The following is a 27626-nucleotide window of genomic DNA, read 5'->3' as shown; positions in this document are numbered from 1 at the left end:
GTTGTACATGCTCTTAGTGACTTTGCTGTAAGAACATGGGAGGTAATTTGGCCCTGGGGAAATCTTCTAATGACTTTTTCAAAAGAGCATGGAATTTGGAGTAAGGGTTAATGTAAACATTTTCTTCTACTTTCAATTAATTTCTAAACAGAGTTAGTTAACAACACTGTTCTTGACACAGATACAAATGTTTTATTTTATATGTGTGTTATATATATGCAGTAATAACTACAGCTGTACTGAAACTACATTTACTTTTTAACTCACTAAAACTGCACCGACACCACATTTTTTCATAAACCTGAATGCAGCTCTATATAACACTAAAATTAATGTTCTTCATAACCTCTTTGACCAGCTACTTCATCAGTGAGTTTAGAAGATAGACAAAACTGTCAGCTCCTAAAGCCCAATTTCACAGTACCTACTGATAGTCTTCGGAGATTACACTGTAAGGCATGTAACTGACAAAGTGGATACAGGAGTTGAGCCATAAATATTTGATCTGTGTTGACACCAAAGAGCTGTGGAACAGGCACAAGTAATTCGTGTTAGTTCAGTCTTTAAAGGAAACATTCCAGTCACTGTTTTAAGGAAAAGGTGGCTCACTTTAATAACCACAGGCATTGGTCACTATTTAACAAGACATTCTAAAAAAGTAATCACAATTTTTCTGATAGTAGTTTACAAGTGGATGGTATACATTAAGATACAGAGGTAGAATTTCACTTTTACAATGCTTCACTAATACAGATTACCAAATTCAAGGCACAAAATTGTTTGCTTTACAAAAAATACTGTAAAAGTGTCATTTGCCATTCTACAATGTGAGTACAACTCAAAAAAAAATCTTTACACCCTTTCATATTCTGAATGTAGAGTTGCATCAGGCATTATTCTGTTTTTGCCTTTGCTAATAATTGGCATATGACCAGCACTTACATAAACGGTTTGTATCTCAGCTGAGTTGCTTTGTCTTTTAGGCACAAGTCCAGTTAGAGAATTTAAGACAACAGCTTCCTTAGGGGGTGGGAGGACTCTGTCAGAAGTAAGAATGAGGAAGAAGAAAATAAACTGTAGTCCATAATAGTAAATTGGACTCTGACATATCGAGGGAAATGGAACAGAGCATATTTCAAATTAAGTCAACTTGAAAAAAAGTCAGATTAAATCACTGACTGCATTCCTAAAAAAACAGATGCCCAGTACAAGTTTGCTCTGAGAGTATGTAAGACATTCATTTGCCTTTGAATCGGCAGAGATTTACAAATTTCTTTTCATCTTTGTTTAAATAGAACACACATAGTTGCAACAAAAGAGAATTACACCACAATTTGGCCATGTGTCCTTTAGAGAACTTGGGTGAACGAATGAAGAGATGCATTCAGAAACTGTCCTTGAATTTGCTATAATATCATGAGTAGTAGCTTAAATTGCAAGATTTCCCTCCCTTCCTAAATAACATGAGGAAAGTCAAACCATTTCTGAAACATTGCATCTTCTGGTCGGAGACAGCTCTTAGAAGCCTTGGCAGACTAAGGAAGAGATATCACACAGTGCATCCCTACAACAAGTAGTATGACTAGTTTTCTGTACATACAGTGATATTCTAAAGGACAATGGTGGCAGCTACATTGTAAATTCTTTTGAGTTACCTATCACATTTCCCAAGTACTCTAGTCAGTTTTATTTACAGTATATAAAAATCCATTGATTTTTAGAGTTCAATACACAGGTTTAGGACCCAAGAGAATGCCACAGTAAGATGTTGACATTTGCATCTGTTAGATGCAAGTGCACTTTGCAATTCAGTCATGTAGCATTATTGCATTCACCTATAAATGTTAGTCCATCCCAAACGGTTAAATTCCATTTTTTGCTTCATTGTTGTTTGTAGCCTGTTTCCGTTGAGCGATGAAAGGATACATACACTTGTCTGCTCCCAAAAATCGGTACATGCATACAACTGCTTCAAATGGGAGAATACTGGGAAAAAGAAGTTAGAGATTTGTTAGAAGACAGAATAAAACAAAAACTCTGTTTACTTTTAAGTACATGTACTTACATGCACTATGTACTTGATCTCCTTAAAAGCAATATAGTACCTATTGGAGAGTCTTCTTAAAAGACTTAAGGGATTTTTATTTCATAGGGATACTTTCAGAGTGAATTGAAATTCTAGAGTCCCAACCACACAGGCAAGCAGAAAGGAGAAAGAAGCTGCTTATTCACGTGTCCATCTTAGACCAGATTTTCTGTTTCTTCACAAGCAGCGTGATAGCTTGTTTTAAAGAAGTGGAGCAGGGGGGATGGGGGGAGGCAAGGGCATCACAGAAAGCCTGGTAAAAGCAAAGCATCTGCTAAAAGCCACATCAGCAGAGGTCATCAGACATTTAAGATATTCTTTAATGTGGGATTAGTGTTAGTTAATGCCATTCTTTGATCACCAGATGTCTAACAACCTTGATTTATATTCTAAACTCAATCATCCATCCTCAAAAAGAAAGGTCCAAAGTAAAGAGAGCAATTCCCCCCCCTCCAGATAAAATTCCAGGAGGTGATTATGTGATGGATACCTGGCTACAGATCCTCCCCTCCTTCTCACATGAACAAAATACTGTTTTTATTTCAAGTGTAATACTCAGGGGCTCCAGTGAAGGACTAAAATGGGATTCTTCAGCCCCTGGAAATAGCAACAGGCACTTATTCAGTGGCAAGCAGTGCAACTCCAGCCATTAGGAGTAATGCCCACTGAAGCACCAAGACATAGTCACTGGTACAGGTGTCCTCAGTGCCAGCAGCACTGCTTGTGCAGTGACTGGAGGGCCTTTGATCTAAAGGCTGCTGCCTGGGGCATGGATTATGCAGAAGCTTTGATCTCCCTGTTGGAAGCTGAAGTGTTGAACCAAGGAAACCCGAAGGGCTTTTGATGTGGCTGTTGCTGCATCAGGCACTGCTTGTGCAGGAAGCACTGAAGCACCCTCTGAGCTTCTGGGTGAAGGAGTTAGTTCTTAAAGATACTGACAGTGGCCTTCATTTGGTGTCAGAATAGACACATACATCTCTTCCAGGAAAGATGTGAGCAGCTCACAGCTCACTATTTTTTGGTGAGCCTGTCCACCAAGAGACACTTGAGACACAGGAGAACAACCACCTCATAAGCAGAATAAAAATCACCAGGGTGGTCAGTTTCAACCATCCCTTGCAGAAAGAAAATAATACAATGCTATATTTTATAGGTTCCCCCTACACGCTACAGATTTAAAACAAAACACAGAGGCCTGTGAAGCTGTTCTCCATAAACTAGAATTCAAGTGATGTTGTATCACAGGAATTGAAGCAGCTCCTGTATTATCCTGCATCATTGAAATGTCAACCTGATTACAGATTAAAACAGTTTTCATCCTAAAATTGCAGTGCTTCAGAATGAAAGAAGTAATTCCTTTAAATAGCCCTTCCACCAAACTTAGACTCTGAAAATTGGTTCTGGAAGTACCAATTTTCAGTTTATCTACCACATCTGTGCAAGTTCTGAAGAATCTGCAGGCAGGACCTTCTCACACACTGGATCTAGAGACAAGCAGCTAGAGGTTGCTCTGCTGGTAGCTGCCTCATGTGCCATTCCTAAAGAGGAACTCAAACAATGGAATTAAGAGTCTGTTGAAAAGAAAATAGGAATCTAAGGAGGATGGAAGATACAAGAAGGTTAAAACAAAGATGCATAGATACACAGGATCTCAGTTAAATGAAGCTTCCCAAGCAAGCAACCTACAAGCATGCAAGCCAAGAGAGACTTATGAATTCTAACAACATGGCACCTATGGCCTGTGTGGGTGGGAGGGTGTTTGTATCCAGAAACTGGGCACGCTCATGTATTTTGTGGATTGCATTGCCAAAGAACTGGAAATTCAATTCTTACCTTTTCATCAAGGTGACCATATACATGAGGCGAGGTGTGCAGATCATTGGCTGGTCTGTAAGGATGGCTCTCATAGCCTGCTTCACACAGTACTCAGGTTTCAAGGGTGGAAGAAAAGGCTCAATTTCTTTTCTGGAACATTTGATTAAGACGGATTAATACGATACATAAAAGACCACAGACCCCAGTGAACAGTTAACTCAATTTCTTCGGAACTTTTTTATATTCATTGTTAAGTTACAAAGACTATAGCTCAAAACTTGCATTGCCTCTGTACAAAAGGACAGAAGACAGTGAATTCAGAAAGTCTCTTTTTGAGTCTAACACTTACATATACTAAAGGGAGATAATATTTATTTAAATATTTTTATGGTAACAGTTGAGTTACCTCTAAATACTTTTATGACACTACCAGCACAGAGCAGAAGGAGAATTCTACTCACCTGATCCTGCATCCTCTAAACATTCCTGTATCTACAAGATAAGGGCAGACTAAAGTAGTTTTGATTCCGTCCTTTTCAGCAGCCTTCAATTCATGGCTCAAAGACTCATGGAAACCTACAGCTCCAAATTTGCTGGCACAATAATCCTGTGTTGGCAATGAACGAAGCAGGGGAAAAAAAAAAAAAAAAAAAAAGAACTTAAAAAGGACAGATATGAATGATGTTCAAAGCCAGCATACCTGAGGTGATTCTGCACAGATTTTCAAAGCAACAACAAAAGACACCCACTGAATAGAGCATCACATCAACTCATTTATCACTTTACTTTTGAGGTAATTAGCACAGAATCATGAAAGCAGGAAAGCTGAATGTAGGAGGATATTATCTTAGATTCAAGTCTTTGAATCAGGCAGGCTCACATGACAAGTTACTCCAATTACCAGTTTGCTTAATAATAAATGGTGCAACAAAGGACAGATACCTAATACTACCTTGGGTCAGATTTGAAAAAGTTTAAAGAGTTGGCAGGGCATAGGTGTAAAAATCTTAAAAGTGTTATTTTTAAGGTTAGTTTCAACAGAAGACACAATCAAGATTTAAGTATTTCTATGAGATACACAAATAATTCAAATGCTACTGTTGTCTATGCAATAATTTTTTACTGTTGCTGAATTTAGTGTGTTTTCAGTCGGATGTGTCCACCTCTGTTGGTGGTCACACCCAGTCTAGGAAATTCCTTGTAGCTTTCTCAAGACAGTAAACACTCTAAAAAGCCCTAAGTTACACCATCTTCATTCATGTTATGAAACACTGCAGTTTAAGGTCCTGGACTGAGCCTTACTTATATGCAAAGAAGTCTGTTTATGGGGTAATATGACCATTATTATATTAGACACATTAATTAATTTTCACTAACTGAATGCTTTTTGTTCACACTTGCATTTGTATTAATGACTCAAAAAACAGGACAAGCGCTAATCCTAACCTATTTTTATGCACCAGACAAGTCTCACAAACTGGAGCTCTCCAACAGCTGCTAGTGAAGCAGGTGAGCCATATATTCTAGAAGGTTTGCAGTCATTTCCTCACAGAAACAAGAAGCATTACTTTTGAAAGCCCTTGCCTTTGGCTTCAAGCTTTGCACTGAAGATCTTGACAGGAGTAGGTTGAATGACACCTTTCAAGTTCCTAAATTTACCAGGTAACTCAAAGATCACCTGGCATTCTGAAACCCCCAGCCATCCTAGGCTTTTGCTCTAAGTGCCAACTCCACCATCCAAGTAAATGAATACAATGCCTGCCCAAGTCCTGTGGCTCCCACTCATAGGGAGCCATGCGCTGATATGGTACTCAGCACCATAATCTCCAAATATCTTTGAAGATTTGACCTTATTTCCTCTATCTGATAATATGAAAAAACTTGTCTTTGGCAAAAAGTGCCAAATTTTTTGTTCATTATAGTCTAACAAACCTCCACTCCAGCAGTACTGAATAACCCCAAGGAACTTGCAACTGTCACGATGTGTCCGTGGTTCATTTCCAGCATCTTGGGAAGGAATGCTTTAGTGGTCTACAAAGTAAAAAAAAAAACAAAGAAAACAAACCAAAAATAAAACCAAAAAACAAAGCACATGTAAACTACATAAAAAACCACTTCATAAACAAGTTACATTAGCAATGAGTTCTCAGAATCTCTCAGTTTATTATCAAGAATATAGAAATACAATCATTGTACAGGTTTTGAACTTGAGTTTGTCAAAAATGCTAACAGAAAATCTACAGCTTGTTTTTGAATTCAGACAGCATGGCAGCAAAGATTGTGTATCCAGAAATCCCAAGTTTAAAGGATCAATTGAGCTCAGACGTGTTTATTTTTCCACAAGAGACTAGTTATCAGAAGGAGATAATTTGACCTTAAAATGGAAGTCATTTTTTTAAAGACAGAAAAAGAAATGCAAAGTGTTTAATTACACCATCCAGCACATCTCTGTTGAGACCAGTACCAATCATCAGTTCTAATTATTGACAGTGTTTTTTAAGTTAGATATGGCAAGTTTTATCTGTATAACTTATCACCTTAGGCATTTTATATTAAAAGAAATACTAGAGGCAGAGCTTTTGCTGATGTTACTTTTTACCTACAATAGAGTCAACATGTGCTAGTTTAAATTACTTTTCATCTTCATTAGTATCCATGGCATTGCTACAGCTAAAAAGACAAGATACACATTTCTGTTACTGATTCCTTAAGAGTTTAAAAATAAAACAAAATAAACCCAAAGCAAGTCTCAAGATGAAACTTTAACCTCCAATTTTTATGTTTTGATTATAACAAAGTTTGTTTCCATTTAAAAACCTGAGTCAGAGTCAACACCTTTTAAAAATTAAATTTGTAGCAATATATTGAAGGTACTTGCTGGAAGATCACCCCTACCAGAATACCTATCTTTGTCATATCTCTCTTTGGAAGCTGACTCAACACTTCCTTATTTTAAATAAGTATTAACCAGAGCACCTAGTTAATACACTACAAAAAATCGATAAAATAGCAAAATGGTATGTGTAGTTATGATGTACTTCAGCTTTTAGAGTGTCAGCGTCCTATATGAGATCACTTTTAAATTGCCCAAGAACTTCAGACAATGCTTTTTAATCACAAACATGCCTAGTTAATATGTTAATCTATTAGTGACAGAGCTACTAATCTATTTGAACTCAGTCAGTACCATGAATGCTTTACCCTCCCAAAAACCAACTCTTCCCATGTAATTTGTATCCAAACTCAGAGCACGCAAATGCCCCCAAAGTATTTCCTACTTGCTTAATTGTTGGTCTAAGTCATGTCAGCTGCATTCTTAAAAAGACGTGCAAACTACAGCTGAATCCATCTAATTCCATTCTTACGCTGTCTGCATTTTCCAATCACAGACGTCAGACAGTTTTGCTCTAATGATTTTCACATGTTCTTGTACAACATTTTTGCCTGCAGGTGTTAAATGACTAATCCAGACCTCCTAACACCACACAAAAAGTGTTTTCACTGGACAGCTGGCAGATGATAGAAGATTAACAGACCTCCTGACTCCTTGCCTTTTCTACTGTTGATTCATACAGCTCCTAGATTCTGTCATAACTACATAACAAAGCTAATTATAAAAAACAATCTGAGAGCAAGCTGCCTTGCATTTGTTTCTTTCCTTATGGCAGGGATCTCAATCTCAAACCAGGACACTCTAACATAGAGCCTCGGACAAGAATTCAGTTTGCTGTTAAACTAATCTGTGCCAGGCACACAGTTTCAGCCTCTGTTCCCATGTTGCATGGCAACAAAGCCCAGCCATCATCAGGCAGCGCCATCCGAAAAAGAGGCTTCGCTTGGACAGCACTGAAGTTTTACAGACTGTTCTTTATTTGCAGCCTGCCTTGCACACTGCAACACCAATGGTGTGCACGCTAACCCCGATCCTCTGTGCTATCCCTGTAAGACATCCGTGCTCCCAGCTCAGTCCTGCTAAACAGTTTACTCCACTCCCCAACATTTGTCAGCTCCATCAGCAGTTTCCACTTACGTCTCAGCTATCTGTCCACATCACATTGGAATGACTGATTGCCACCTCACATTGCCAGAAAGCTTGATAATGCAGACTGGAGCTCTGGCTGCAAACCACAACAACTACAGAAAAGGGGCCTTGGAGTTTGTCTTGTGGGAGAAAAAGAAGGGAAAGAAGTAGTAACAGATTTTTTCCTACCACTTTCAAGACATGAATCAGTATTGTCTTCCAAGAGATGAATGAGCAAGAGCACCAAGCTATTATCTTTAATATGGCACTGCTTTTTTTCCTCTTTTTATTTTGTTGTTGTTGTTAATATGGTGAACTATAACTGTGTCCATAAGTGCCTATGTTTAGCTTGGCTGAGGAAGAGAATTTTTAGAGTCATATATATATAAATATGCAACATAACCAGACTAGTAAATTTCAGAAAGCCCACTCAACTATGCTATACTGTTTCAAAGCATAAATATTATAGAAACTGAATTTTCAGAGCTTGTGGCTCAAGTAACCCATTTTCAACCAGATGAAAATGGCATATGACAAATACAACTTGCTGCGGACACTTTTGGGTGATGTCTTCAGCATCTCAACTGCAGACTTGAACAACTCCCAGCAGCAGAACTACAGTCACTTCATGTAAGTCATCTCTTAAAAGCCATTTACAGCTACACTGGAAAAAAACCACAGCTCCTCTGCTTCAAAGACAATTAGAAATTCATGGCAATCTCTGCATGAGACCTCAGTGCTCTGAGACAGCCTGTTCAGAGCAAGCCCCTATACTTTGTCATGGCACATTATCCTGAAAATCCACCTAAAACCTGAAGCTGAGGCAGTCTACAAAGATAGCATAACTACCATACGTAGAAAACTTAGTAGTCAACTATCAGCATCTCCACTAAATGGATGTCAGAGAAAGTCATCTCGATTGCTGCCATCCTCCAGCCATCTGCAGCAGCTGGGAGTCAGCACTTGAAAACAAGCACTGTCAGAGGCAGACACACCCTACCGGGGGATGCATTTCCAGGCTCAGAGTAAAGGCTTGCCCACTGCTCCTCCCAGCCGCCTCTCGCTGGGAAAAACAATCCCAAAGTGAAGTTACTCTTTCGTGGTATAAGCAATCCCCAAATAAATCAGTGTTCTTACTGGGTTTCTGGCACTGCACACCTCCTTGATCAAAGCAGCTTCCTCCATAATCTGGTTCCCAGTTTTTCTACCCATTACATAAACCAGATCAACCTAGTTTCTTGCTTCTAGTTTCTTTCAGCTTCAACTACATCTGCCTACCAGACCTGAAGTCTTCTGTGTGCTTGTTGTGCTGCTGACAAACTAGTTAAGAGTTTGACTGGTTTGGAGCAAGATGCCTCCTGGGTGGCCTTCCCATCTGGAGTTTGTCTGAACAGGTACACAGCCCACATTAGTCTTCTGAGGTGATGCACGGACATGCTAATCCTCCATAAAAAAAAGTATTAGAAGACACCAAGCAAAAGATGGGTTTTGTCCACGGCATTAGAGGTCACGAACCAGGTCTTCAAAATAATTCAAATCAAGTCAAGTGGTTTAATCAAACTATCTGCCTTCTGGTTTGATCCTTGAAACTTCAGTTTTACTCTCACAGCTGCAGAGGAAGACATTTAACCAAAACACAGAAGTATTTAAAGTCAGAGCTGGGTCATTTATTCATGACAAACATACCACAGTTTTCAACAGTGAGGAGAAACCAGTAAGTAGAATATAGAGGGTGAAAGGAATTGTGTTGTGATGTATCAGGGTGAACAGTCAGGGAAATTATGCAGTGTTCAACATCAGGAAATACAAGTTAAGCATCTTCTTAACTCATAATTAGCTCTTTTTTAAAATTATTATTTAGGAAAAAAAACCCAACAGCAAAAAGCAAACCCCAAAAGCATAGTGAAAACATGAATTTTCTAACCTGCCGTATACTTCAGACAGACAGAATCTAGGTAGGATAGACAGAGCATATGAAGCTGTTGTGAACAGAGTAGAGCTAGTTTTTCAAGCTAGTTCAGCCTTTAAGTTTTTTGGAATGTAGAGATCAATTCCCAATCTTCTGAGCATTTTCCTCTATGATTTTGAATATATTAGTAAGACCAAACTATTCCCAGCAGCTGTAACCAAACTTCTATCTCATGTGCACCCAGCTTAAATGACTTATTTCTCACTAAGTGTGAAACTGAACAAGCATTTACATGTCACTTCATAGCTTTCGTAATCTGTTCTCAACATTTTGGTTTACGGCAAATTAACTTCTAACAGTCTAGCACTTCTTCCCTCCCCTTCCCCAAATTCTTTAGTTCCATTCTTAATGAAACAAAACTCAAAAGATTGTGCAACACAAAGAGCAGCACAGCTGCAATGTCAAGACAAATTAGTCTAAATACAGCAAATGAGAATATGAAGAAATACTGTGTTTGGGAAAGTGATTTTTTAAATTAAATTTCAGATTAATTATTCTTAAAGAAGAAAGCAAGCATCCACAGAAAACAATGTTAGCTGTATGCAGCTCAAGACAATGGATATTGAATGCAGAAAGCACACCAAAGTAGAAAAGTATGTGCTACCTCATGTTTAGAGAGTTGCCTTTATAGCAAAGAAAGAAATAAACAGGTAAACACATAAGATCCTTCAAGTTTCTCTTTTTCAATACAAAAAAAATTCCTTCATACTTTCTGCCTTCTGTCAACAGCCTTTTAAACTATTTTAATGGCATAAACAAGCTGTATTACTATAAGGTACCTTTATGCCTTTATGCCAAAGTACATGCCAAAGCTCCTTTCCTATACAGCTCCTTCAGGTAAGGAGCATGGTTATTTTTTTTTTTGAGGCTTATCAAAAGAGGCGACTTTTTACATCACTAGTTAGACATAACAGTGGTGTACTGATATAACAGAGAAAACATTTTCTGCCAAGCCACAGCTATTCCTGACTGCCAGAGCAGCTGCCTGACAGCACAAATGAGTGCAACATTTGGGTAAATGTATTGTTTCATCTTCATGTTAAAAACTATTCAGGCAGATCCAAGAAGCAAAACTGGTGTGGTTAGTCAAGGACTCACATCCAGACACCTCTGGGAACTAAGGTACCAGAGACCATAAACAGCCTGCTGCCACACATTAACTAGTTAGTTTAACTAAGAGTGACAAGAGAAGTTTTTTATCTAAAAAAACATGTTTTCTCTCTCTCCCTTAGCATGCACATTCAGCTTTCTTTTCTTCCCATTCTTCTTCACAGCCTACAGCACAACACACTGCAAGTTCTCTTACTCCTGTGCAGGACAGCATGTGGCCACCCACTCCACCACAGAACCAAACAGAGATTTCCATGTGCCCCAAGTTCTTGTTCCATTCCAGTATCTGAGAAGAAATGCGTAAGGGTCTGATAAAGGAGCACCTCTAACTCTTCTGCACACAGGCTGTGGCAGTCTTACCTATAGTAGGTTTGTCCAAACTATATGGTATTGCACTAAGGCAACGTTATATATGTTAAAAAGGAAAGGAAGGTGCCTGAAAGGCAGAAAACCTCAATGGCAAGCTTATCAGTAAACATACTGAAGTTATTTTTGGCTACAATCATATAGCCCAGCTTATTTCAGACAACAGCCACTTTACATGGAGTTTATAAACACAGGTTAAAACCTCACTTAGAGGATTACAGGGGAAGTCATTGCCAAATGGTTTTAGAAGAGGCCTTGAAAATATACCCTAGAACTCTCTCATAGGAAGATTTATCCAAAGTAGGCATTATAATATCCAAAATGCCTTCTCACGCACCAAAGGATGAAGTTGCAAGCCTGCATTTAACCATTTATTTTCCTTCTAGCTTTTTTATTTGGTTTCAAAGAGAAATGAGAGTAATTACTTGTCATTTGCACTATCATCTCAATTACTTTCCCCACGTAGTCCCCACATCCTTCCTGAATTCCCCTCTACAAGCATCTCTGAAATGTTAGCTTAAGGTGAGATTAGTAACTGCAGTAAGACTACAGGAAAATACTGAGTACGGAGCTGAAGACTAGAGAGACCACACAATACAAAGGATGTGGCTCTGACAGTAACAGGCTGAATACAGCAGGCAGACAGAAGTCTACAACTACTGATGACCTTGCTAACACAAGGGACCAAAGCTGTACTTTAAAGGACCTCAGATGTCTCTACTGACTGTTTTCAAGAACTGCTGGGCCCCTTCTGGATAATTAGCCACTGTCTAAGTAAATATTTGAATAGCTGTGGAAATTAGAACTATTTTTGATCTTTGGTTTCTATTCTCAAGAAATGATAATGAAATATAGGTCAGAATTACACAGTCTTCCTAGAGTAATGAATTAAAAAATAAAGTCACATTTCTCTGAATTTTTTGATAGGCCTACCCATATCCTTTTGAATCAAAAAGGATCAGGAGATAAACATGACATCTTCAAGCCAAGCTTCCATAGGTGGCTATGTTGAAAGCAAAACCAGAAACTATTCAAGGACTATCCTCAAGTGTGCCTTGCACAAGCCCTGCATTCAGAACAAAAAAAGCTAGAACTTCCAATATTTCATCTCAAAAGAAGTCCCTTTGTTATTTATCTCCTGGCAGGCAACACAACCTTCAAGTTCTCGCTAAAGGTTTATCTGTCCTTCACATAAAAACCCACTGTTTTGGGGCCACAGGGATTCCTTTAATACTGAACTGCACCAGCAGTTAATGCTTAACATACATGCACAGTAATAATGCTAAGATTGCCTTGCAACCAGGAGTTCATGAAAGAACAAAACAGACTTAAACAAAAGTCTGTAATGGTGATGAGTAACACAGAAGCAAACCCACACATACACTCCCCAATACCTTGGATAGCCTACATTAGCAGACAGAGTGAAACTACAGATAAATCTGCTCAGTTTAAGAAGTGAAGGTAATAAAATAAATACCCTAAAAAAGTAAATCACAAATGAAAAGAAACATCAGTTAATTTAAAACTGTATTTAATTTACCAAGAAATAAGCATACTTTTCTTCTCTCCCAGCTCTGCATGAAATACTGCATTGAAGTACATGAAGTCTTAAATAAGTAAAAACATAAGCTATTACTTGAATCACTTGGTTTATAATTTATTATTAATTTATGGAAGCAATTTTCTCTACCCTCATGACCAATCTACAAACATAAAATCCCCTGCTCCTCAACAGACATATTAAAACACCCAAGAAGCACCAAAGTTGTACAAAATAAGGTTGAATCTTATTTATGGAAGGCTGTGAGTGGGTTTGTTAGTAGCAATAAGCATCTGTCACACCATTTGCTAAAGAACAAGTATGCTACAGCCCATATTTACATTACTACATTGTTTAGTATTTGTATTGTTTAGGGTTCAGTTCCAGAATTTCTCCAGTTTTCAAAGCCAATAGTCACCACTCTTTCCTATGAAGAGTTCAGGTATCATAGTGGTTCCTCTTTTACATGAGTTAACTCATGTTGAGTTTATCAGACAAAGCTGAAACTGAATTAAATAGTGCCACAAAGCTGTTTACAATGGGTAGACAGCAAAGATAAGATAAGTAATGCTATTAAACAAAAAAAAAAGCACACAGGAAACTAATACCACTAGTTATCTCTCAAACATTAATCATTGATTTCCACTCTTTACTACTAGAACTAATTATGCTATGCCTAGGGCACTGAACATTGCCTGACTAAATTGCCTTTTGTATAGTTTGTTAATAAGGCTTAGCTGAAAAAGGTTGTGTCTACAGAGAGAGGGATATAAAAAATGCTTACGGAAGGATATTGCAACAGAAGCTTTTATTACTGTTGCCTTATCACATTGCCACATTGTCTCCCCCGCCATTCTTCTAAGGGTTTAATTTCCTGTGATCTTACCCCAAACTGGGGTAGAAAACAGCTTTGTGTAGTACATCTAAAGTGTAGGTTAAGTACTCAAGAACACTACCTAAATAATGCAATTCTGACTTCAGAAACTTTCCTCTTGAGCATCAAGGTGGAAAAGGTATCACTGTAAGTTTTATATTGCTCCACTGCTAATCAGACTTCAAGGTCTCTTCCGTAAAGCTTTTCTGCATCCCCCATCACTGCATCACTCTAGATTTTGTGTGCAGCATAACCTAGGGCAGGGGTTTAGGTACATAGAACACCGGCAAAGGTAGCCCTGATTTCTCCTTAAGAACATTTAACTTCTGTTTAAGAGTCACTACTTCATATAGTTTCTGGGCATGAAGAATTTCAGGTATTCAAGCTGAACTACCCTTGTTATCATTATATTAGCAAATGGAATTTAGAGCCTTTATGTTATTGGTATGCAGTCTCCACCTTTCTGCCCCTGAGAACTTCGAAATTTTTCTTCCTAAGAGATTTTAGGTTGACATGGTTTTACAGGACAGGCGTGACATCTGAGGATGGAAATAATTTTAAAAAGTGTCCAATCTTTTTAATGTCTATATGCCACCAGTCATTTCTGTGGAAACATCTAGCTGCCTTTAAAGGACGTGCTTGTATACACAGAATACCATAAATGCACACCAACTTGTCCACTGTCACCTGTACTTGCAGATACTCCTTCGCTGATGTGTAAGTGCTTCCTATATATGCAGCAGTATACATAACTGCTTCAATCACTGACTATTTATTTGGACTTCTTCCCTCCAGAGTTTGCAAATGTTTGATTTCATATGTCTGTGGAAAATGAAGTACATTCTCAGAGGTTGCCCAGAGAGGTGGTGAAAATCTTCATCCTTGGAGGTATTAAAAAGCTGTTTGGACACAAGCCTGGTCAACTGGCTCTAGGTGGCCCAGCTTGAGCAGGGGAGGTGGACCTGATGACCTTCAGATGACCTTCCCACCTCAGTCATTCTGTGATTCTTCACTTCCCTACACCAATTCCCTGCTCAACAGCCCATTCTCCCTTCTTCTCACAGAGGAAGGGGTTCATAAGCCAGCAGAGACCTTGCACTCTTCACCACTATGTTAACTGCAAGTTTATCAACAAAAACTTAACTAACTGGAAAGGACACCAATTCCTCTGCTACATCTCTCCTGTATCTCTCTGACAGGAGCTCTTGCCTGCAATAAATTATCCTGCTCTGAAACAGTGTCTGTTCTACTTCCATTTCTCCTTCTCCTTTGGTCTCAAGTCCTTCCAGCTGGAGGGAGGGCCCAATGAAGCAGTGTAGAGCCCCCAGATGAATTTCTTGTGGAATTAACATATTTTCAGCCAAGTTCAGCACATACACATACCGTACTGTTTTCAAAAACTAATTATGTCCCCCCGGCTATTAGAAGCCCTCCAGTAACTACACTACCATGCCAGCTTCTTTAGGACATTCTGAGCCCTCATAACCATTTTTTCCCCCCTTTGAATTTTAATGGTTTTAAAGCTTGGTCAGAGCAATCACACATTAGATTCTTGACAGCTAGCAATGAACAGGGAAAAAGTATCTCTGCTTAAGCTGTGTAAAAGTGCAAAACATAAATTGCCAATGATGTTTGTTGTGAGCTTGAAATGCCAAACTAATGTAAAAGATGAGACTGAACAGCAGAGGTAAGATGACATGGTAAGAGGGCTGCTGGAGGCCCAGCTATGTATTTAGTCTGCCTTACACTGAAAAACAAGCAAGTCTAGAGTGGAACGAAGTGGAACAAAAGTGTACCTGCAGACTTTTTCAGACAGCACAAATTTAGGGCACATCTAAGCATGAGAACTGAATGTTTCAAAGTATTAACTTTCAAAAGCTGATCTCTTCCCTCCTGCTCAAAGGCATTTTATTAGACAAGCTGATATTTCTTCTCCATAAGTATTAATCTCATTCTACTCTGAGACTATCACAGCCATCAAACCACAATTACAATTCATTTAAATGAAGTATTACACAGTTGGCAGCCACTGAAAACTAAGATACAGCTTAAAGAAAGTGAATCCTTCTGCTCAAATCTACCAAATCTATTTGAGCTTTCTGTAGAGCCAAGACTAACACAGAGCTCCAATGTGGCTGTGACAGCATAGATACACTGCTGCAAATTCAGGAATTTAAATTACAGTCGAAGAAGGCAGCACCACCAACCTTGTATTCTTCCACAGGCAGATCAGTAAAGATGACCTAAAAATAGGTTTATTCAAATGTCAAATTTGAAATTACTTTAGAATTTTCTACTCAAGTGACACAGGAAGTTAACACTTGCCTACTCCCTTCCACAAAAGGTGATTTAACCCCTGCTTAAGTCAAGCGACTAGAAATTCTACTTTGTTTATATACTGACAAATGGCTGTGTCAAAGGATTTGTAGTGTTTCAGAGCTATGTTGACATTAGTGTAACAAACACATTAGTCCCTCACCTTCATTAGCACAAGTTTGCAGCAAATGTCCAACCATTTGGAGAGCAGTTATTTATTGCCAGCTATTTGATAATCTTGACAAAAATGAAAACATGCTCCTATGAGTCTGTGAAAAATCCACATAACAAATTAATTTTAGAAAAAACAATTAGATAAGAGCTCAGAATATTTTGTTCAGTGAACAAAAACACAATCCAACTTTCAAATATGTATTTTTCTCCAGCTTGCCATAAGCTTAGTCATCTTCCAGAATATTTAGTAAAACTTGGTATTTTAGTCTACAGGTTTCCAAAACATTACTAGAGAACAGTACTGTCAGAACTACTTAAGGAAAATATGAAGTCATCATTCATGATTTATGTAGCAGGCTTTTTAAAAAGTGGCTAAGCAGAAAAGGACTGTCTCATTTTATAGATACCTTAAGGCCAGTACCTTCATAACAATGCAATTGCTAGAGTACTTGCAGGCAGATGAAAGCTGAGTCACTTTACTCATCCTGCCCAACTCAGTCCCCAAGTCATTGTTTTAAATCAATTGCTTCATAATAAGGAAAGTTATTGTGCTACAACCAAGTATCTCACAAGAGGAACAAGACTAGAAGGAAAGTCTCCCTTTCCACATAGCAGTCTTCCTTAGTGGAAACAGAAAACTAGGGAAGATGATATAGCTGAACAGAGATTTAGCTTCAGTATTTCTTTAGGAAATAATAAGACCCTAAAAGACTATGACTTCCTGTGAAGTAACTCACTGAACAAGAAGCAACATTTTTAAAATGCATGAAGTTTTTGGGTTTTTAAAAACCCAGGTGTTTCTGTTTCATACTTCTCCCCATCCTTCCACAAAAGGGTGTGCAGAACATAAATAGTCTTAGCAGGTAAACTTTTGCTTCATGAGCCAACAAAGGATAAAATGATCAAAAGACTCCAGTTCATACAGTGACTAAACCACCAACTAATACAATTTTCAAAGATTCTGCTTGCACAGGCATTTTAAACATCAGCAAACGACTCACTTTCTTGGGGGCTGAATTTTCAAAGAGAGAAATACTTCCTTTGCCTGTCTGTGGAAACTATGCTTATTTCCCACAAGCTGAAACATGGCTCCAGCCTGTTTTTTCCACATTCTGTGTTAGTACAACTGATTTCCAGAGAAGTCAAACAGTGCAGTAGGCACAGAGATCATTGCTCTTGATGATACACAACAGCAATCATAGTATTGTTTCAAGGTAAATAAGCTAAAGCTGTTAACACAACATTATCTGACGTATACAGTAAACTAGCTTGCCTTTATCTAAGGGTTTTTAAAAGTTGTAATTAAAATACTGCCATCTCTTTTGAAGTCATGTTGTTAGGTTCAGACTTATGCCAGTGGAGGATTTGCTACAGTTTGGAATCATTTATGACTACTTAATTATTTAGAGGATGTAAATCTTACTCAAAAAAAAAAAAAAAAAAGGTCCAAGAATGAGGTTTCACTAGGATAGTCACAAAGGCCCTGTTCAGCTATGTGATTTTATCCTACTCCTCCTCACCCTTCCCCCCCCACACTGGCCACTCCAAGTCTGAAATGCTGATGAGGTGATTCTAGTCTCCAAATAGAAAAATGGTTCAACCTGGACAAGAAAATTAGCAGCTTTCCTCCCTGCCCTGCAGAAAAGTTAGTGAGCTGAACTAGCTCACCCAAATGTTGGCTGAATATAAAACCTAGTGCTAGGTAAGATGCAGATTCAAGGGATGGTCCCACAAGACAGACTGCCACCACTAAGCTTCCTTGTAGTTTTGTCCTAAATTAACAGAAATTTTGGACAACTTACTTTTAAACAAGCACTCACGAGCTTTTTCAAAATAATGCTGAAAAGGGGAGTGCTCAAGAAGCTGTCACACAAGTTCAAACAGATGGCAGAAGCAACCAGCATCAGGGCACATTTAGGTGCAGAATTCAACAGCCAAACAAACTTGAATTTCAAAAGGCTCACACCAAGTAAGCCACCTCAGCTCCACAGCTGTTCCAGCATTCCTTGGCCTACCATGCCCTCCCATCACAGTTGTGATATCTCACTCATGTCAAGTGTTAATTTGACTGACATATAAATCATTATACTAATATAATTATTTACAAGAACAGAGTGTTCATTCAGAAGTGTAAGCACAGATGTAAATCTCTCCCCCATTTGTGACATATCTTCTTTCAAACTAAACCCTCCAACCCCCAACATTCTACGGATCTCAAAGTCTACACCTACTCACCTATATTGTAACTGCATTTGGAAAGACTGCAATTTTTAACACATGAAGTCTAAGACCACAGGTAAAAGCATACAGCATCATGTGTAAATCAGCTTCAGTTTGCCTTTGCAGAAAGATATCTGCCATTTTTCACAAAAGACAGACGGGTATCAGTAACTCAGTTTTACCGTCAGTGTCAATAGCCAGAAAACTCAAAGGTCAAAGGGAGCAAGGCTTATCAAGTGAGTGATGCACTGGCTTTTACATACAGAAAACTGTGGAAAGATTTAGTACTAGAGATACATAACAAAAACCTTTCTTCCCCTCAAAAAGCCCCCAGAAGTGAAATCAAAGCATGAGAAACATTGGGAGAGAATAATAGTTCACAGCTGATAAGGATAAAAGTAGAAAAGATTTAAGAAGTGCAGTGTTAAAATGGCAGGGATGGTGCTAGAAAACATAACATTCATCTTTCCTTAGCCTGTCTAGTCAGAGTAATTGATGACACTGAGAGCTACGAAAAAGGATTGCTTACCCACACAGATCAGTTAAGACAAGTCTTAGGCAGTGATGCAAACATGGGGTTAGCAGGATACTTGGCTGCATCATAATTAGGGTTGCTTTTCTCCACCACTGAGCACATGAACACAGCTGTCTTCTAGAATCCTGCTATGGTCACTTGGTTATTACAGAAAGTTAATAACATAATAACACAACATTAACTTAGCTGCTTTTCATAAAGTAAAGGTGGATGTTACCTGTAGATGGAAGAATCTGGAACTTTAAACTCCACTGCCCTCCTAACAGGACAAGAAAGGCATACACATAGGCTTTTAGATGAGTATTTCACTGAAACATTGAAGAGCTGCTCTCTCCACTTGTAGCAAGGTTAAGCACCACACTGGCAAAGACTATCATCACATTCAAGGTTTTCCTGTCTCCCCAAATCCTTCACAAGTAACTGCATAATTGCAGACCAAAGCCAGGTCAGAGGCTTTTGCTTATCCAGCTGATCTACTGCATTCCGTAAGAAGGAGGAATATAACCATCACACTGATCACTCATGCAGGGCCATGCCTTCAAAGATTAGCAATCTTGGAAACATTCACACAGTTTGCTGACAAGTCTCCAACCCTCAGAAAAAGTTACAGGAGGCTAAAGTGACATTATCCCAAGTGCCTTACCTCTGCAAGCTATATTGCAACTCCAGCTTCATTTTAGATGGATGTAGAATTGCAAGCAACTTAATAACTAATACGTCAGATATGTTTCAAGTAGTCTGAGAAGTCTTGGCACGGTCTCCTCAGGACAACTTCCCCTTTCCTTATCTGAACTTTCAGAATTCATTTCCATGGAACATATTACTCTTTTCACCTAAATTCTTCAAGCTTAATATAGGTTAGTGCATGGAAGTAACTGTCTGATCACACCTCATGCTACTATCTTGGACACCAATCTACAGGCAACAAACAATCCATGGGTCACAATCAGAGAATCTCTATTTTCTGCTGAAACTAAGATCCATGCACCTTTCAAATGGTGCAGCAAATTAAATTCCAAAGTACATCTGAGAGAAGTTGTCACAAAAGCTCAGGTGTAACTGAACCAGTTTAAGGAAAACATTCCAGAAGGTCATTTTAGAGTTGCTACTTGACTGGGATGAAAATCAAATACTTCACATCATCAGTGAGAGGGAAGGGAAACGCACAAATTCAGCTGTCATTTGAAGAAAAGAAGTCAGCATTCTCCATCACACAAGGAAGATGCTCTAGCACAGAAAGTATATGTAGGAAGGCTAGTGTTGTAACACATTCAGAGAATCTTCAATATGATTTTCACACAGCCCTGAGCGTTGCTAACTAACCAAGAGTACTGTAATTTATTCTGCTCACACTCCTTGACATGTAACTACTTATTTATCATCAAGATACAGTAGACAATGAAGAACCAGGACAGAACAGACTTAATAGCCCTTAGGGACTAGAGCTGAGAAACATGTGGAACAACTACAGTTTGGTGGGCAGCACTGTGGAATCCCAATTATAGATGCTCAAACTCACGATTCCTACACAAGGCAAATGAAGAGGCGTTTTGCATAAGACTAAGACCTAACTACCACCCCATCCCTACATGCTCAATTATGCACATTGACTCTTCAGATGAGTACATTGCCTAAAGATTCATTTTTATCCTCTTCCATTACTATTCTGAAACTGGAATAAGATTGGTGTTATGGTCAAAGCTCAGACATACAGGTATCTAATTAAAGGGTTTGGGTTGTTGCCCCCATTAAAAAAGGAAGAGAAAACTTTAAAAATAACCAAGAAAAAACATGGAAGTTTTTGAAGTGATCACTATAACTAAAACATGATTACAAAGCTAAGCTACAGATATACACAAATTGCAAGATACAGGCTACAAAATTAGACTGCATGCTGGTCACTGACAACAGTGCTTGACACATTGCTAGTCCTCATAGATCATAAAGTAAATTCATGAGGAAAGCTCTGAACCAGTAGTCTTGTGCCTCCTTTAACTCCAGAAATATACATCCACCCCTTTATTTTCCAAAACCCGTGTTAAGTACACTGCTTTATAAAATGCAAAAGTGCAGTTTTCTAGGGCCAGCATCTGGAAGATAGTATATTCTCATTTGATAGATTCCCTCTATTTTTTTGAGAAATGAACTCAAAAACATATGAACAGCAGAACCATACCAAAGCACTTATAGGTTTTAAGTATGACTAATATGACTATTTCCACAGCTAAGAGTATGATTGCTTTTTCCTTCATACTCACTACTCAGCATGCTACCACAGTATGTGAAACACATATGCTGTCCAGGGTAATTTACTGGTGGCATGTAGTTGGAATAATTGTGCAAAGGAAGAGGTAGTTTTGATGATACTTTTTGGATCACATACAAATGATTCGCTTGAACTTAATCCAACTCACTTTTCAAAAAAAAAAAAAAAAAAACCATCAAGAACATGTAGATTAAACTTTTTAAGTGGACTTGTGCATCTTGGGGTACACCATCATGAAATTTAAAAAAAATGGAAAAAAACCAATTAAAGCTAACTCCACTCATCAAAATACTAAATATAGCTGAGTGGCCTGTCAGGGGAATATTGTCTCTACACTTGATCATAGCTGCTAGAATCCTAAATTTGATAACAAAAATTAAACTACTATGCCAACAGGACACAGGACTTAGCAGGGTATAGCTTCAAATAACATAAGCTGCTTTTTCTTCTGTAGAAGATTCTTTGTGTACACAATGTGTAATATTTCTGTATTTGAACTAAAACTATAGGCATAAGTGATCTTTATTTAACACCAGGGAGCTTGAAGAGAAAACAACAATACAAACACTGATACATTACAAATAAGAATAATCAGCAATGAGCAATCCTGTCAGTCTAAGGAGACTGATAAATACAGCAGCTGCATCAATGGGTATTTGATTCAGTAACTCTGTATTAACCATCTTCCCAAGGTATATTTAAATTTTAGAGGTTTTCATGAATGCCCTAAATACCTGAGTACTGTTTCTCTCTCTAATCAGTATTTATCTCCCCCTGTACCAATGCTGGGCAATCTAAAAAATTACTTCAACTCCTACAGAGATGCCAGCATACCTTCAAAAAAATCAAGCAGCTGTAAATAAATGAACAAAACTATTCCAGCTAAGAAAGCAGTACACAAGTCTTTAAACTCTGGGTCCTAGTCTCTCTATATATGGATTTTTTTTTTTTTTTTTAATATGACAGAGCTGGAGCAGAATGCTTTTGCTTCCCCCTTATGGCAAGTTGAAGAGAACTCTAGGAGGAAAGCTTTAAGCTGAAATATTCGGAGTATCCACAGGATAGGAAAGCACAGATCACTGATCTCTCAGAGCTGAATACTGAAGACTTGTTGTACAGAAGGATCTGCATGTCACAGAATTTCAGAACCTGCTCATTGCCCTGCCTTCTTCCCCAGTGACCAAAACTAGAAGGATTGCCCAGGTATTATAGCAATGTCTAATATTAATATCTACTTATGCAGCAATAGATTGTTCTTCCAGAAAAAGTGTTAGAGTAGGTACAAGACTCTCAAACTGTGCCAAAATTAAGAGTTTGTAGTTTTATTCAATACAGTGCCATTACCTAAACACAGTATTTTGATACTTAAGCTTTATTGTAAAACAACAATAATCCTATTCCTATGTTTGCTAAAATCTGATTCAGCAGCAGCTTTAAGTTATATTGTGACTTAACATTTTTTAATTTGAATCCTGACACATCACAGGAAGAAAATTTCCTAGTCTGTAGAAATTCAGTTCTAATAACTGACAAGTGCAGCCAAATAAGTTATTATTCTTGCAACAGACTGGCAGGAAAGATAGTGTTACATTCCTGCTACAATTTTATGCATCTGCAAATTACAGTAAACCAGAGCTGGCTTATTTCAAACTGGGAATGGATTTTGTCCCTATGTTTTCAATATCAGAAGCATTCAAGTTATCACAGCATGAAATAACAGGTTTTTAATACTGCAGTGGATTTTACACTGTGGAAATTGCTACATGATGCAGTGGTGACATGTTTATATAGAACACTCATAGGAAGGAATACACAAATCATGCATGTCAGCAAAATGGAAAGCATCTGTTTAGGCTGTGGCATGCTGCTAAGGCTCTTGACTGCCAGTTTGTGATATGGTACACAGCCCAGTTGGAGTCACAACAGCAAAACTGTGACAGATTTTCATGTCACTGCCTACTGCAGAAGTTGGGCAGCCTTCTGATAGTAGCTGCTAACATAAAAGCAAGATCAGATCAGCTGCATTTTGCATGGAGAACAGGCAATTACTCTGATGTCAAATGTTTCAAGGGACAGTACTAGAGCCCTATTTTCAGTTTTTATATAGAAACACATTGAGACTTGATTAATGATCAAGGGATGAAAAAGAATTTCCCCTGAACCACATTAAAAAAAACCAAACCAACACACCAAAACCCCAGAAAGTACAGACACTTAACTACTGAAGCAATATTACATGCAAGATCCATGTCTTCACAAAATCCATTTACAGCTTTTTGGACTAAATGCCCTCCAAGAATACTTAAAAGCCTACATAATGCTCCAGGGTATTAGCTTTGCTTTTGGACCACCAGTTTAGCTGACATGGAAAAGGCTAGCTGTATAAGACTTCACACATCTAGACACATTGTTCTATTTAAGTCAGCATTGACTTGCATCAAAAAAGTTGGCTTCAAATCAGCTGATTCAGATGATATCTTATGAATTAAGTAGTATTACTTTCAACAGAAGTCCACCCACTATTGGTCAAGCCAACCTCTTCTGGGATCATGAAGGGGAATACAAGGCAAAGAGCTTTGCCAACAGCAAAAAATAAAAGCAAAGCAGGACACAGAATCTACAGGAAGTTTACATATGAACAGATCCTCAATTAAATCTAAAGGGTGTTGACTACTCCTTTAAAACTAAAGCCAAGATCTCAAGTTCCGCAGTCCAGACACAGCTATACCTTCTTGAAGTTTTTCTTTTTTTGTTTTTTTTTTTTTTTTTTAATTTTAAAGTCACTTCACACTAACATTTTGAGATGAATGGAACTGTTACGGAAACCCAATCACAGCAATACTAGACTCTAAGTTTAGTTTTCTATTACTGTAAGGGAACACACAGAGTGCTTTAAAAAGGTCTCTGAAACTGTTATAAATAAGTGTATGACTTAGGCCTGAAGGAAGAACAGCTGGAGAATTTAGGATCCTCCCATATTTTAACTCATGGTGATGTCATAATTTAGAGTTCTTGGAAACTGTCAATTCAACATTTAAGACACATCAATAACAGTCATTAAATATACTACACATCTCTATTGGATTGAACACCAATTTAACTTTTATTAAGGGGAACACACAGAACTCCCAATTATAAGAAGTCACATGAGCATTCTCCTAACCTCTCAGGCTGCTTTAAAATATATACTTTCAGAGTTTAAAAGAGTTTCTAAACATACTATCTCCTGTGCACTGAAGTTTAAGCACTCTCTGCAAGCTTTACAATACATTGGAAAGAGACTGCTCTGCCATTAAGTATTTCACAGTGCAGATTTGAAGGGGCTCCTTTAGGGTTATGAAACAGCATTTCATTTCCATGTTAAAAAAGTTTGGCTTGGGAGAGCCTTCTATGTTTTGAAGATGAGGCATTTTACAAAATTTTATTATGAAAAGGTAAGATCAGTCAAAGAAGGTTTAAGTCAGAGTATACTTCAGATTGCTTAATCCTTTCATTGTTATGCAAGTGTATTTCATAACCTTATTTGAGGAATCAAAGAACAGTTTTAATACTAACAATGGTCTCAGTCTGACAGCTAATGCTAAACCAAGTGTGCATCATGCCCTCCTTCAACACTCCAATTTATGTAACTCCACACCACCATGGGTTTAAAAATAAACCACATGGGAAAACAAGGTTTAGATAGACAAAGAGTAAGATCACATACTTGTTCTCCTTAATTAGGATCTGGTTGTGGACACAATACCATCCCAGAAACCATAGTTAAGATTTTCTTACTTCTACAGGCAGCCCCTAGAGAAAGCTATGAGGACAAATACGCAGGATTCCTGAAAAAGTGTTCTTGGCTTGATGTCTTGAGAAATCTTTTTCGCCTTTCCTCTCGGCCTTCAAAAGGAGCAATTTGCCTCCAAGGCAATTCAAACAACATTTTCAGCAGGGGTTTCAAAGATTTTTTCCAGAAATACACAAGTTTGCTATTGTAACCATCATTAAAACAGCATCTTAAAGCTGCTAATGTGCTGGCAGAAGAGTATGTGAGCAAGACTGAGAAGCCATTCATTAACAGTAACAACCTTTAAGCAGATTCAGAGATTATTGCTTAAAAAGGATTTAATATCCAGAGCTACAGAAACGGCCACAAGACTTAGAACTCTGGATTCTAGGAGGATACAGTTGATTTAAAACTATTTGCTAACAGTCTTAATACCAGCATTCCTGTTAAACAGAACAGTCAGTTCAAATTAAGAAACACTCAAAGCAGTGATCTTACAAGTGAAAAGGAGCAAGTGCAAAACTCATGGAGATAGGAGTTCAGTAAAAGCAGTTCATTTCCTAATATTAATTACCAAAAAGGGCAGCAGAAAGGAGTTTATAGTTACCCAGAAGTGTGCATGACAGTTAACCATCATGGTCCTCTCAATAAGCTCATCAGGACACTCCAGAAGATGGTGCCCGGAGACCACACCAGCATTGTTAACCAGGACAGACACCTCGCCAACCTCCTTGCGGACCCTCTCAGCTGTCAAGTAGACATTCTCTCTTTTGCCCACATCACAGGTGTACGTGTAAACTTGCAAGTTGCAATGGGGCAGCACATCGTTCTCTCCATCTCCAGCTACTAAAGAACACAGATAAGAGAACAGAAGGGGTGGGGGGCAATAAAGTTCTTGCTCATATTTTGACATTCAAACAAGTAGTCAAGCAGAAACAGCAAATACAATTCCAAACCACCAAAACTTCTATTTATTTTAGTATCACTGCAGTACACCAGGTGCCGGCTATTTACTACCGCTGCTACGTGCTTTAAGAAAAGCTGCAGGTTTTAAGGCCGCTGCTGGAGTCCGAGGCCCCGCGAAGCATGTCTGCGCTCACCGCTGCGGGCACAGGGCCGGCTCTGGCTGGCAAAGGCACCGTCGGGGCGTCTGGTACCCCTGCACCCAGCGGGCTCCAGCCCAGAGCCGCTCTCAGGGCCCGCCGCAGGTGAGCGCTGCCCCGGGCTGGACCCGCCAGGCGCGCAGACCTGGGCCGGGGCCGGGCAGGTGAGCGGCGAGGGCGGCGGGGACAGCGCGGGGAGCCCGCCGCTTACCTCCGGGGGCGGCGGCGGCCGCCTCCTCGGCCATCTCCCGGTAGATATGCTGCACCATGCCCGCCGTCTCCTCGTTGCTTTGCGTGTTGATGTCCCACAGAACCAGCAGCGCCCGGCGCCGGGCGAACTCCAGGGCGAAGAGGCGGCCCAGGCCGCTGCCCGCCCCAGTGATTAGGCACACCTGCCCCGCCACACTTTTCTCTTTGGGCCGCACCAGCCACTTGGCCGCGGCCAGCACGAACGCCCACAGCACTCGGAAAGTCACCACGAAGAACTCCAGCAGGATGTTCATGCTGCCGGACCGCGGGGCCGGCGGCACGGAACCTCCTCTTCGCCCGGCTCCCCAACCTGGAGCCGTCGCTGCCCAGGACCGCCCGCTGCCGGCACCGAGGGAGGCTCCGCTCACGGGGGTCCCGCCGCCCAGCTCCCCCTCTCCGTGCCGCTCGCCCTCGCAGCCCCACGCCCCGCCTCAGTCACACACGCCAAGGACGGAGCCCGGACACAGCGCTGCCTGCCCGCTCGCCGGCTCGCCGCCTCCCCGTCCTGAGCCGTCCCGCCCGCGGCCCCGCTACTGGCAGTGAACATCTTGCTCGCTCGGCCCCTCTATATAGGGCGGACCGGGCGGCCGAGCCCCTCCCCCGGGCCGGCCCATCCCGCCCCGCATTCTCGGGACTCCCGCCCCCGCCGCGCTCCGCCCCACCGCCGGGGGAGGTCCCCGACGGGAACGGGGCCGGTGTTTCGCGCTGCTCGGGGCGGGCGGCCCGGCGGCTCCCGGCGGCTCCAACCCGCCCCAGCCCGCCCCCGGCGTACGGACTACAAGTCCCGGGGTGCGCCGCGCCCCGCCGGAGCGCCATCTCGGGTGCGGTGCCGCAGCACGGGTTAGAGGAACGCGCACGGGCGCTAAAGGTTCGTGCTCGTGGCTAGAGACGCAGGGAAGCTGGAAGCGCACAGGAGCCGCCGGGTCCCTGCAGGATGACCGATACCCGCCTGCCTGGGCTTCCTCTGCTGAGCCGTGAGAAACCGCTGAAGAAAACCCCGATGGTTTCTTGGTCTGTCAACGAGGTACAGAGGTCACTGATATCTCACCCGCCACTGACTAAAATAGGAGCTCACAGGTGCCAGCACACGGAAAGTGTTTTCTTCTGTGCGGTAACAGCGGCCGCTCCCTGTAGCTGAGCACCCTGCGGCCACCCGGCGCCGGAGCATCCCGCTCCAGGGCATTTGCCAGTTCCAGAGGAGGAGGACCAG

At 40.1% G+C, this 27626-nt stretch overlaps 1 protein-coding gene across 2 annotated transcripts; it reads right to left on the bottom strand.

The window, feature by feature from the left end:
- Positions 1 to 172: 172 nt before the first annotated feature.
- Positions 173 to 26983, bottom strand: RDH10 (retinol dehydrogenase 10). 2 transcript variants are annotated; one of them, XM_048286558.1, is made up of 6 exons: positions 26379 to 26983; positions 25672 to 25907; positions 5834 to 5932; positions 4363 to 4508; positions 3920 to 4051; positions 173 to 1986 (listed from the first exon to the last, which is right to left on the bottom strand). In XM_048286558.1, exons 1-6 carry the CDS (start codon positions 26668 to 26670, stop codon positions 1863 to 1865), a joined length of 1029 nt encoding a protein of 342 aa, XP_048142515.1. In that variant the 5' UTR covers positions 26671 to 26983; the 3' UTR covers positions 173 to 1862. The 2 variants fall into 2 exon arrangements, with proteins under 2 accessions (XP_048142515.1, XP_048142514.1); XM_048286557.1 differs by having other exon boundaries at positions 25672 to 25910; positions 26379 to 26982.
- Between the last annotated feature and the right edge of the window lie 643 nt (positions 26984 to 27626).

This window comes from Corvus hawaiiensis, chromosome 26 (assembly GCF_020740725.1).
Source record: "Corvus hawaiiensis isolate bCorHaw1 chromosome 26, bCorHaw1.pri.cur, whole genome shotgun sequence".
Taxonomy (NCBI): Eukaryota; Metazoa; Chordata; class Aves; order Passeriformes; family Corvidae; genus Corvus; species Corvus hawaiiensis.
Note: the sequence above shows the minus strand (reverse complement) of the source record. Positions and strands in the feature narration are given on the sequence as shown.